Source organism: Epinephelus fuscoguttatus, linkage group LG16 (genome assembly GCF_011397635.1).
Source record: "Epinephelus fuscoguttatus linkage group LG16, E.fuscoguttatus.final_Chr_v1".
NCBI classification, from domain to species: Eukaryota; Metazoa; Chordata; class Actinopteri; order Perciformes; family Serranidae; genus Epinephelus; species Epinephelus fuscoguttatus.
In genome coordinates this window covers 20,804,655-20,817,632 of record NC_064767.1, presented here as the reverse complement: position 1 = coordinate 20,817,632, position 12,978 = coordinate 20,804,655, and the positions used below count along the sequence as shown (strand labels likewise).

General features: G+C 39.3%; 1 protein-coding gene across 2 annotated transcripts; it reads right to left on the bottom strand.

Moving 5' to 3' along the window:
- Nucleotides 1-443: 443 nt before the first annotated feature.
- Nucleotides 444-10,820, bottom strand: slc25a16 (solute carrier family 25 member 16). 2 transcript variants are annotated; one of them, XM_049600844.1, is made up of 10 exons: nt 10,504-10,820; nt 10,167-10,312; nt 8,936-9,028; nt 8,717-8,850; nt 8,427-8,490; nt 7,122-7,243; nt 6,902-6,968; nt 6,584-6,746; nt 6,398-6,466; nt 444-4,580 (listed from the first exon to the last, which is right to left on the bottom strand). In XM_049600844.1, exons 2-10 carry the CDS (start codon nt 10,255-10,257, stop codon nt 4,424-4,426), a joined length of 960 nt encoding a protein of 319 aa, XP_049456801.1. In that variant the 5' UTR covers nt 10,258-10,312; nt 10,504-10,820; the 3' UTR covers nt 444-4,423. The 2 variants fall into 2 exon arrangements, with proteins under 2 accessions (XP_049456801.1, XP_049456800.1); XM_049600843.1 differs by having other exon boundaries at nt 10,167-10,289.
- Between the last annotated feature and the right edge of the window lie 2,158 nt (nt 10,821-12,978).

Sequence of the window (12,978 nt, the reverse complement as noted above, 5' to 3'; positions counted from 1 at the left end):
AAAGCATAATAGATGAATTCCTGCATCACAGACAAAAACACTGAACATCAGGGCTTTATATTTAGGCAGCGTCACACGGATGATGTGGGAACGACGGGAACATGAACATACATATCTTTTACACATCACATTTACAAGTCAAATCAGTATACGGCACTGGACAACAACAGGTAGTGTATTCCAGTTTCAGTGAAATAAATGCAAATGTATTATTGACTCCTGGGGGCTGTGTGTGTGTGTGTGTGTGTGTGTGTGTGTGTGTGTGTGAAACTCAAGCTTACTTTTCCTTCACAAGTCTGACTCCAAAACTTTTCTTGTCTTTCTCTAAAAGGATAAAAACACACCTGAGTCAGCTTCTGCCGCTGTCTGACAGTACGTACGTGACAAGATCATTCACAAGGTCACACTCACAGACAAAATAAAGACACAAGCGTTGGTGCTGTTTTAGGAAGGTGACATGTAATGTGGTTCGGGAAGGCAGGCAAAACTGAACATGTACAAACAGAAAAAAAACCGTCAGACAATTTAAGAAAAAGGCAATTTTCATTGTTCAGTCATTCTGAAAACTACTACATCTTTCAGTCACATCTAACAGTTTCATTAAGTAGCACAGTGTACTAGTACATACATTTACATATTTAAATACCGTCCTTTGTTACATCTGTTGCAGTGAGCAGCAGGAACAGAGCTGATCTGTCCTCAGAGATTGACAGGAGCAGTGAAAGATCATGTGTTTCAAATCAAAAGAGCAGAAAATGAAAGCACTGTAGATGAATGAGTGGCACTATGAATAAGCGGAAATGTTGCTGAATATTACATTTTGTTTTCAAAATGGTAGCTGCCACTTAGAACCAGCGAGAGTGTGTGATTATGCTCTTAAGCCCAGGCAGGTGGGCGCAGCGGGATGCTATAGCTCATTTGTTGTTACATACACTCAGCAAATGAGAGTTACATAGAAGTCGCTTCTTTACTCGCACTTCTCAAGGTGATTTGGGAGAATTTTATGCTTTGAGATTTTGCTCATTTCCAACAAGTTGAACAGGCACACTAAAATGAACATTTTGGTTTCAGTGTTGTGTGAATTATCTCAGTAGCAATTTCAATCATGCAAGCTGCATAGAAAATTTACAAATCTTCATCCAATGTTTCTTTGTGCTGTGTTTAATTGAGGAGCTGCAACGAGGTGACTGAAGCCTTTTTGCCACCTGACTTCCTCTAACAGTGACTGACTATCAAAGTGTTCAGTAGTCTGTGTCATTATAGTTCTCAACCTCGGGGCCTGGACCCCTCCAGTGGGTCATATGATGAATCTGAGTGGTCACAATATGATCAAAAAGCAATTTAAAGGAATATTTTGTCTGTATGTTTTATTTGTGTATCACTTACTTACTGTGTGTTACCTTGACTTTGTAAAGACAACTTTGTTTTTCTCCCATGCCTCCATGGCGAACAGAAAATCCAAAAAAGATGAACATAATTCATTAATTACTCTGTAATGTTTTAGTGAAAATACATGTTTGTTAAGTTCAGAGCATACGACTGGATGAATGAGACTTAGATTATAGTGCACAATTTGTGTGAGTTTGTAAATGTATGTTTTCATATAATTTTCCTGTCAATTCATGAACAATGTTCACCTTTTTTGGATTCTCCGTTCACCATGGAGGCTTGTGAGGAAAACAAAGTTTTCATTACAAATTACAGGTAACACTTGGTATGTAACTGGTATACAAATGGCCATTTTGTGGGGGAAGTTGTCCTTCAACACCCCATTTTAGCTTGAACATGCTACGACCGCTGACACACCACCCCACAGCTCTGACAGATCACCTCTCCAGTGTCCCTCTCTCCTTAAGTCCAAACTGGCCTGTTTCAGATGTTTTAATGTTTAGATATTAGTATTCACAGGACCATAGCTACATATACAACTCCTGTTTTAACTCCAGACTGTCCACACTGCTGACAGCTGGCTGCTGGATCTAAACAGTACATCTGAGGATGGAGTGAAGGTGGCGTTGCCTCCTAATCTAGGGCAGGGTGTTCCAAGAAATTGCAGATTTGGGTGGGGCAAGTAGACAGAACTACTGAATCGTCTTTAAACGAATTTGTGTTTGTGTATTTGGGCTTTTCTCTGATTTTTGCTCTTTCGATAAATATTGAGTAACCTTACCTTTTCAGGCCTTCAGCAATTTTTAATGAGACAATCTGAGAAGTTAAAAGGGAAAAGAATCACTGGTTGGTGGATATATAAACGCTGTGATGAGTGGGCATGCGTGAACTTTGCTTCATTTTTAGGGGTCACAAGCCAATAAGGTTGGAAACCATCTGCTCTTTACCAGTCTCCCATCCCCCCCAATTCATAAACAGTGTTTCAAAGGCTGAGGCATCAACTGAAAGCATGTGACGACACTTCAATAAAACACATTAATCTCTCTGGTGAAGTACGAAATTGAATAAAGAGAAAGGCAAGAGGATGAAAACAGGAGAACGCTTGTAAAACAAACTGATGAGACTTGTGTAAACATTAAGAACAATCGTGATTAAATGACACTCATTCAGTCATTAAAGTGGAAATAGACACACTTTTTGCTTTAGCTTATCATTTTGAAGTAAGTGATTGCACAATGTAATGGCTTTAGAATAATGGCACCATCAGCGTTTAGATTTGTTCCCTATGAGCCAACCAGGTATGATCTCCTGGAAAACAAAGGCTATATGGAAAGAGAATACTGCTTATGGATTCCTTGGTAGCTATGGTTTAGTTACCAAAGTATAACTGTGAGTTTGTGGGTCTTTGCAGTCACTATCCCCAGCTGTGGAAATGGCGGACTGTGCAACAACCAAGGTAACTGTGGGAACTGTGGTAGTTGCTCGTCTCTGAGGAAAACAAATAGCAATCTGGTTGTCTTTGCAAAGTGGCGCCAGCAATAGCAACACCTGCAAACACTAGGGGAAGAAAAAAGTTGTCTGTTTCCACTTTAATGTTCAGCCTAAATGCACACACCCATTCAGTAGCTCAAGTTAATAGAATTAAAAATTTAAGTTAAAAACACTGCATATATATTATATCACTATCTGACAATTTGTTCAGCTAAACAGAAAATTATCTCCTCTGACTTGTGCGGATGTTTGAAATGTGTATGAATATTTGTGTCCAGCTCTGATGGTAAACAATACAATTGATATTCAATGCTGCCACCCAGTGGCAACAAGTCGCTAAATCAATAAATAAAAGAAGAAAAAGCTATAGTGATGAAGTGCAAGTTTCTCCTGAGTCCCCTCATGTCCTGCAAGACATGTCAGATCTACATCCATATTATGTAAAAAAAAAAAAAAAAGAAAGAAAAAAGAAAAGAAAAGCTGACATCTTAAACTCAAAACATCTCTCTGATCACAGCTGAGAAAAGATGTACAATATTCAATATCATCAAAGCTACAGTAAAACATAAGAGTGCACGTTAACCAACATAAAAAACAAAGCAATTTAAATCACATAACAGTAACTGCTCTGTTTCAAGCTTTGGCAATAACATTTTCTTAAACTGAAATCATGTGCCACCTCCGTCACTGCATCTTTCTAAAAATAAAAAAAAAAACCTGCCGGTTAATTCTGATACATTAATAATAGATTTGTGAAGAGGACAAAGGCAAAAACGCACAAACAGCTTCTCCTCGAGTTACTGCATCCCAAATCGGCACTGTAAATTTAAAGACAAACTGAATAAACAAAACATTGAAAATCATCTGATTATTTAACAACTCCAGCCACATTTCAACAATAACTTTTGATCACCTTGGTGGTAAAAAGAAGATATGATAGACGATTTTTAAAAATATGTAGCTGAAGAATTTAGTGATACTCTATTCGAATAAATGCATCTCGCTGAGTTCCCTTCCTGATTAGAAAAAAAGGTGCTAATTTGATCTTTTTAAGTTGATGTACATCTTAAAATCCCAACAGATCATAAGACAGACAGAAAAAGCCAAGTGAGAGAACATCTGTGCGAACGAAGGGGCCTCTACACAATCAGGGCGATATGTTAAAGAGCATATCGTCGCCCTGAGCCATCCAACCATCCAATCGCTGATCCGCTGTATCCACATTGATGAGGGAGTTGCTCAAATTCAAGCCACATGTTGTGTTTGAGTAAGACTTCTCTTAAGAGGTGGCGACTCACAAAAGCAGGAAGTAAGGAGGAATGAAATAGGACAGACTTGGAGTGTCTTACTCTCTGATATCCTGTTTCCTTTCTCGTCTAATGACTTCCCTGGTGCCTTCAGTGAACTCGACAAAAGGGTGATTCCCATATTGAAGAGTTTAAGACGTACCAAATGACATCACTCTACAATGGAAGCATCGAGGTTGATCTGCGACTTGGAGCACAAAGGGCCCTGCGAGACTCGGGATGTATAAAAACGGCGACTAGTTCAGGTGGAGCATCTGCTTCATGAACTCATAGGTGGTAAAGGCCACAGCCTGGGAGGGGACGCAGCGGATGTAGTTGAGAGAAAGGCCTCGGTACAATCCCTTCTTGATCCCATACTCCGTATACACATACATCAGGGTCTTCCTCAAGGATCTGTTTGGGTGCAAGACAGGAAGTCAAACACTTTTTAGACTGACAAAAAACAGACAGAGAAATCTACAGTTTTAAGGGCTTTCTTGTCCTAAGTGTGGTCATGTTATGTCCTGAAGCTTTTATTTTCTTTGAGCCCACCAAGCAAATTTATAACTATGTTGAGCTGACAATTAAGTATTGAATCTTGGATATTTTTACACAACAATTTACAGTTTTTATTATTGACATTACTGGCATGATTAATCAATTCATCATATCTTATTATGTTAATGTTATAGCATTAGTTTTTTAAGTTTTAATTATTGGTTTTGACATTGTTTTATCCCTGGTGTTAATTTTTTTATCCTATTGATTCCAAGTTTTTGATTTTTAACATTTTAATGATCTTTATCTGAAATCTTTATTTATTATTGTTAATTTATTTTTATTTTTTATTTTATGTATTTTATTATTGTATGCTTCAATTTTGCTGTGTAGAGTATTTTGAGCTACATGATTGTATAAAAGGTATAAATAAAATAACAAAAAAAAAAAGTTTGTTTTTGAGATATGCCTAAAAACTTGTGTATGAGACAAATAACCTTCTACTGATGTACTGCCTGGATCTTTTTAAAGCATTCTTCTAAAATCAAGGAAAAGCACAAAATGCAAAAACAATAAGCAGTGTTTGCACTAGCATAGTGTGATCTTGTAAAGGTATGAACGGTATGTTCCCGTAGTTTTGCAGCTCAGTTGCGATTATACTCCTTGAAGTTTAGGACTTTAACATTATATCAAATGTAAACAGCCCACCGACCTCTGGAATTTTCTCTATAGTATTAAGCACACACTTCATCATCAGACTCTCCTTATTAAACCAAACATGGAAATATTTTAAGAGAGAACTCCTCCATTAATTTTCAAAACATGGACCCCTCAACACAGAGGGAAACAGGGACCAAACATTATTTATTAAGGACCCTGTATTAAAGAGATTACAGGACAAAGTCCCCTTCAGTACTAATTAATCCTGTAGCCAGATGATCACTTAACTTTATACTTGTAAAAAGATGAAGTTCATCAGCGCTGTGTTGTGTGTCATTTCTCATTTTAAAGGGTCACCCAATAGATTACAGTTTCACTACAAAACACCTAAATCTACAGAGCCCCTCTGGGGTCACTTGGTAGGAAAGAAAAAACCTGATGTGTAACATAACCGTACACATGATTTTGAAGATTCAAAACGCTAATGTAGCTTCCCAGGGATTTAAGCATTTATTTTTCTAATTCTATTTAATTTGTAACAACACATTCACTGAAGTCCTAATAGGTATGACTGTTGGTAGTTATAACTGGCTCTCATTAAGTATGCCGAATTGTAATTTTATAGCGTAATATTTTTCGGACGATTAAGCTAAACTGATATGGGCTAACCTCAGCTGGCACTTGTTGCCATAGAAGCAATAAACATTCAGGTAGTGGGCTGAAGTAATGTAAGCAGGTAGTGTGATCAAGCTACACTGTAAATGGATTGGATTGTGAATCAGAGAGCACAGATTACACAATGGTTAGCAGGGATTTACATACTAAGTTTGTTTCCTACCATGTGACCCCAGAGGGCCTCCATACAATTAAAACCAGATGACGTGAGAACACTATACTGGAGTAGCTATTTGTTTCTTTGTTTGTTTTCACAACAACATTCTTCAGAGACACCAGGAAAATCCAAAAGCAAAAGATGTGTCTCACCATTATTTTCTTGAGTACACTGCACACACTGGCAGATGTAAGGCAGAGCAGTACATCAAAGTATCACAGAATATGGAGAGGATACTTACACGCATTTCTCAGAGTCAGGAAGAATGGCTCCTAACTGCATTCTTCTCCTTGCCACATCCAAAGGGTACCTAGTGAGAAGAAACACAGTGTGACACATCAACCATCAATAAATCTTTGTAATCAATAAAAAACTCCAGCCACGCTCTGAGCTCGAGGCTTACTGGCTGCCTGCCAACGGAACTTACGATATTGTCTGAGCGATGGCACCGGCGACCCCCCCGCAGAGCAGGTTAACGTGAGTTTTCAGAATGAGGACATCGGGGTTGTCTGAGGAGGGGCGTCCCAGCAGCTCGGGGAAATGTTTCAAGCCGAGGCTCTTCAGGGTGCCAAAAGTGAAGAATGAGAAACCTGGAGGACAGAAGCAGGTGAGAGACAAAGAGTCAAGCTAATGCAACACAAAGAACGCTGACGACATATCTGAAGGAGGACATCTTGTGTTGTTCTGCATGTTGATTTTTTGAATCATAATCAAAGAATGGTGTCAAGATACGCAAAATAATCACCTGCATACGGAGCCATTCCAATAAGTGTTGGAGTAAGTCCCCTGTAGAAGCCCATGACACCCCCCTCCTGCACACAAAGAAAAGAGGTCTGACTGTCAGAGGTAGATACAGTACACATTATTGACTAAATCAACAAAATAAGCTTGCACTGACAGTCAAACTGAGTCTTTTAATGCATTTTTAATGAAGGTTTGTGAAGACTGTGTTGTTTGTTTGAGACCTTAAGGTAGATGGTGTGGAAGGCATTGGCAATTCCAGTGTAGCGATGCTCTCCTGTCACCTGGAAGGCCAGTCGGGCTCGGATCACATCCAGAGGGTAGGTGCATATCACCGCAGTCATCCCTGAAAACACACCGTGAGAAAAAACATTGTAAAAATACAAAGTTTATGATCTACTGAGATTAAACAGGCATAGTAGCTGTATTTAATTTTATGTGACTGACCTTCCAGTTTGTCTCTTAGGGCCCTATTGAAACAATCTATAGAGCATGGTCCAAAGTGCATGGCGCAAGTGTATTTAGGGTGTGTCCAACTCTACTTTTGCTGGTTAAACGGTGCATAATCTGGGCATACAGCAACGTGCAAGGGGCAAAGAGGGCTGTATTTAGTCCCTTGATTAATTATGGGTGTGTTTTGGGCGTAACATTAATTCAACAAATCAGAGTGTTCCCTACAGAAGCCAGGTGTGCCTGCACCTGGCCGCTGCTATTTACATTGCAGATTCTGCGAGTTTTCTGCTGAGAGTAATGCAGTAAGAGCAGTGATGTCCCTTATGCAAATATCGCGGGACATTTAAGCAAAAACTAAAAACTATAAGTATAAACGTGACAGAGGAAACATTTGCTGCTTACACAACATGGACGCTAGCCATGAAAATGACAACTGCGTCGGTCTTAAAGAAGATATTCTTTAGGACAATACACACACGTGCAAACAGGAGCTACATGCATTAAATGGAGAGATGTCATAGTGAGGGTGCTGCCTTGGACTGGCACCCCGAGCAGTTGGGGTTTGGTGCCTTGGCACTGCCCAGAAGGCGAACTGGCACCTCTCCAGCTACCAGTACACTCTATATAGTTGGTTTGTAGGGGGACTTAAACCAGCAACCTATCAGTTCCCAAGCCACGCCCCTATGGAGTGAGCCACTGCCAGCCATAACTAAGCATGACAGTTGTGCTGTGTGTCACTTTGCGCTGTCGAAGATATGGCCGTCAATCTCTTTATACTGATGCAAGCAGACTGGGAGCCTGACTACTTCAGTATCTTTTATTTTAAAATTTAACAACACACAATAACAAGGTGTGACGCTTGCATCCTAGTGACGCAGTATACAAGAAAGTTTGTACAGAGGTGACAAATGTGAATATAGGCTTCTATTCAAGGGGAACAAATAACAATGCCTATAACCGATAAATTTACGAGAGAAGAAACAGTAAGTGGCACAATGTCTATGTCAGCACAGCACATGATGTCCACCTGGCACAGACTGAAAACGCAGATCTTATCAGTGAGGAAGATAAATTACCTGCCATAGACCCTGCCATGAGGCGGTGGATGTGTCCGGAGATTCCAATCTTTTTACTAAGCAGCTATAAAGGGAGGAAACAAAGGTCAACAGGTTCACTAATGAAATAAAAATGCATAGACATTTCACTTCAACTGCAGCAAAATGTCATTATAGTGAACAACATGTACAATAACAACAAAAACACATTGCGTTTCTCTGGACAACTGCTATCCTCGGTTTTACTACCACCCAGTTTTTATAACATTGCCCTTTGAATGTGTTATTCAACCGTAAAACATGCACTGTACCTTTTTATATTTGTCGAAGGCCATGAACTGGATGGCTCCATAAGGAAAAATCCTGACCATCATTGCCCCGTTACCCTTGTACAGGCCGCGGTAGCCTTCTTTCTGTGGCACAGCTCTGAGAGTGGAAAACACTCCTGCAAAGGAAGATCACAAGTTTCACTCATGAGGCACAGAAGTGTGAAAACAAACACTTACTGGCCTTTCCGCTGATATCTTTACCTAGATGTTTGTAATGAGCATTCTGGGCTTGAAGGAGAATTTTGACTCTGTCCAGAGGAGCGATGGTTGTCTTGGCACAGCATCCTGCAACACCTAAACAAAAACAGAGCAAGACAGCATCAACACATTTGTTATCGAGTATTCAACTTCTGATGTTACTATAGTAGAATAGTTGGTAATGTTTTTAAATAATGAATCTGGTGATGAAAGAAGCCTATCATGTACTGATAACTGAATAGTTCAACATTGAATTATAAGAGAAGCATTGGTCTTACAAGTGTTTAAAGAAGCCAACAGTCAGCGGACAAGGGAACAAAGCAGTCAACCCCTCAGATTTTCAAGTGCAAAATTTGTTTCAAAATACAGTGGATGAGAAACCACAAATAACGACACAGAAACCCTCTCAACTGTCTTTCCTGTAATACAAGCATGACGAAAGAAACCAAATACTTACAGACTAAAAATATGTTTAAACCCAGCTTGTGTCTGATTGCCAAAACTGTCGATTTCAACATTAGTTTCAGATATCACATGCGGGCTGTGTTATTGTGCTAAAGGTAACACAGCATGCTTTAAGGATATGGTAAAGGGATAAATTACATGAAGTACGCATAATCTCCAATCAAACAGCGGTGGATTACACTTTTATTGGTATGTTTAAAATGTTGTTGAGTGTGTGAAGTCATGATCGATTGGGTCATATTTTCTTTTTATTTTCATTGCTCTTTTATTTTTGCTTGCTAGGCTCCACAGCAAGGTCAGAGATAGGTGTCAGAGGAGGAATGGTGTTTCCAGAGCCGCTATGAAGTCATTTCTAAGATTATTTATGGGGCTATTTTTTGCCTTTAACGACAGGACAGTCTGAAGCATGGAGGGGGGACAGCATGCAGCAAGGGGCCACAGGCTGGATTTGAGCCTGTGGCCCCTGCAGCAAGGTCATGGCCTTTGCACATGGGTTGTCTGTTCTACTGACTGAGCTACGGGGTGCCCCTGCTATAAAGGTTTTGATGACTATGTGCAGTGTGGGTAAAGTCAGGGTGGTTGTGCAACACCTGTTTCTGGGTCACAAACTAAAGCATGGGAGGATCAAAGCAAAGGACATGGTGTTTGTATGGTAAAGAAATGCAGTCTTGCAGATACAGCAAGGCTTGAAACTATGTTCTAGTGCCAAAGTGTTCTGCCTTATGTAAATAACCACAGACTTGAATGTGATAGTACAAACAGATCCTACCTCCAGCTACAAAGGAGCGAAGAAAGTGGTAGTCCCTCTTGGCAGGGGTGCTGCTGATGGCAGATGTGGAGACAGCAGCCTCCGATGTCATCCTTCCTGCTTAGGTGTCTGCCACATCCATAGCTGTGCAATTCAGGGAACAAAAGCTGTAAATGGACATGTGACTGTGAGCATGTCGCATAGTCCAAACAAACATTTGAATTGGCAAATCAGACGATGCGGTTTTGTAATTAGGCTGGTGTAATGTTGATACGTCATGGCATTTCAATGGGACATAAGTTAACGGTTAGGGTGCAACCAGTGGGAAGATTTAGCTAACAGGCAAGCTAATACTCACACGATAATTAAAAACTATTAGAGGCACAAAAACAGCCAAAGGGAAGGTCGGTGCGAAGATATGTCTTCAACAAATCTGTTTCTCCTTCGCTGAGTTTTGTCTCGTTTCCCCACTTCCTCGGGATGATCCTGGCTGTTAAACTGTGACGTTACCATGGACACTGGCTGTCACCGCACCGAGAAGCTAGTCCTTTTCTATTTCAGGTTACACACGGACTAAATATTGTGGTAATAAATGAAACTGAGGCACTTTTCGAGATACAAGCGATCGCATTTGTGCCCTTCGGTCCTTTCCGACTGACTGGACCTCACCGACAACAGTCGCACGTTAATGACGTAGTGTGACGTTTCAGAGGGGTGGCGGGGGCGATTTTTTTTTCTTTTTTTTCTTTTAAGGATGATGTCACTGGGAAGAAGCGGAGAAACAACGTAAAACAGAAAAAATGTACGTTACAAAATATAATATAATAGTCCTAGGCTATATAATACTGGTTTTCTTATTTGCTTGAACAAATTTGTCCATTCAGAAGTTACATTTTCAAAACAGTTCACACACAGGCCTAAACTGAAAGTCAGTTTGTTTGCAAAATATTTTGTTTTTTTTTATTTACAAAACATTAAACACATGCAACAAAGGCACATATCTCCATCAAACAACATGAATATATTCTTTAGTCAAGTTTTTCTTTAGTTCTTTTGTGCTATATGCTTTATCCATTTGTTGCTACTTTACATAGTTACAGTTTGTGCCAAAAATAAACAAGCAAGCACATCACAGAATGAGATGTATTCTTTTCTCTAAATATAATTTTTCCAGAGATAACAAACCATTTATTATGAATGTATGAATAGAACAATAAATTTACTGGGGCTCAGATCCTATTTAAAATCCTCAGATAGTTTATGGCACATATTTCCAGATACTTAAAATGAATACTAATGCTAACCAGCTATCATCAGCAAGTCCTTTTATATGGGCCAATCTCGTTTTTGGACTGAGTGCATATGTTTTGGTAAGACAGATAACAGAGCGTGCACCTAGCAAAATGGCGACCTCGTCCCACACAACGTGATGTAGCCTACAGTCACATTTTATTGTTTTTTTTTGTTTGTTTGTTTTATTTTTAGATGTTCTTTTTTATCTTAATTACTCATATGGATTTTAATAGGCTAGGCCAGTTTGGATCCGATTGACTGTATACATGCAGTAATGCAGTAATGGAGTAATTTGACTCCCAATTGCATTATGTGTCATATATATTTTTATATATTTTATACTTTGAGAAATCCGATTTAGTATGATTTCAGTCAAGCTAACATGTTTACATGTATTTTAGTCTGGTTTTAGTTGGACTAACACAGGGGTAGGCAACCTGCAGCGCCAGAGCCACATGCGGGTCTTTCGCTCCTCTCCAGTGGCTCTCTGTGGCTTTTTTATATATCATCAACATTAACCTTAAGAAGTTCTTACATTATCCAACTGTGAAACTGTCTATACACCAAAAATATTTTAACATTTCATCATCTACAGTGTGCGTCATACATCTATGGCCTGGCACTTTTTCCTCGAAATTTTGCCAAACCTCAATAGCGTTAGCTAGTCTTGAGTCTCCGCAAGGAAAGCTATGGATTCCAAATCCAATAAAGGAAAAGTCATGGAGGAAAAAAAGTATTTAATACGGTGTGGACAAGTTTGTTTGCTTTTACCATCAACACTGCAAAGTTAAAGTACCGACTAATCTTAATGAGCCCACTGCAGTTTGGCCACCTTGAAGTAAAATATATTAATAAATGCTTATTTAGACCAATTAATAATGTTGATTGGCTCATTTAGACTTAATAGGCTGTGTTGCCTTCATATAAGGCTCAAATATTTGTTGCAGCTGGTGACAGATTATTTTTTAATTATTTTGGTCAAAAGTGGCTCTTTTGATAGTAAAGGTTGCCGACCCCTGGACTAACACAATGCATTAATTTTCTCTAATGTCATGGTCTTTGTCCCAAATCACTCACCACTCACTTTATAGTCCACTATAAAGTGTGTTCGCCATTTTGTAGTGCTAGCCGAATGTATGGTGGAAATTATTATACCCTATATAGTGGACTCAAAGTATCCCACAATACACTGTGAAAAGTAGTGTACAACCAATGGTCACTAACCAAGCAACATATCCCATCATGCATTGCGCCGAAGGAACGGATCGACTATATATGGAATGTACTGAGATGAATGTGGGGAGAGAGAGCGACTCGATTACAACCTGCTGTGCATGTTTAAATTATAATGACATGTTTAAGTTTGTTTTATCAGTTTTCCTTGTGCCATGTAATGAACTGTCAATTTACTGTGTCGTCGTCAGTTCATGAAGAGATGAAAATAAATCAACAACTGATCTCAAGTGCTTCACAGTTACTGTACAGAGTAGGGCTAATAACGCTAGCTAATGTTAGCAAATTGGGTAGCATGTCAGTATTA

Bases quoted from the DNA above. Each gene is read 5' to 3' on its own strand.
- slc25a16 (XM_049600844.1), bottom strand. From the start codon at position 10,257: ATGACATCGGAGGCTGCTGTCTCCACATCTGCCATCAGCAGCACCCCT. The intron at 6,467-6,583 runs GTAAGTTCCGTT...TCTTCTCACTAG, and splicing joins GCCATCGCTCAGACAATATC to GTACCCTTTGGATGTGGCAA. The intron at 4,581-6,397 runs GTAAGTATCCTC...GCACCCAAACAG, and splicing joins CCTGACTCTGAGAAATGCGT to ATCCTTGAGGAAGACCCTGA.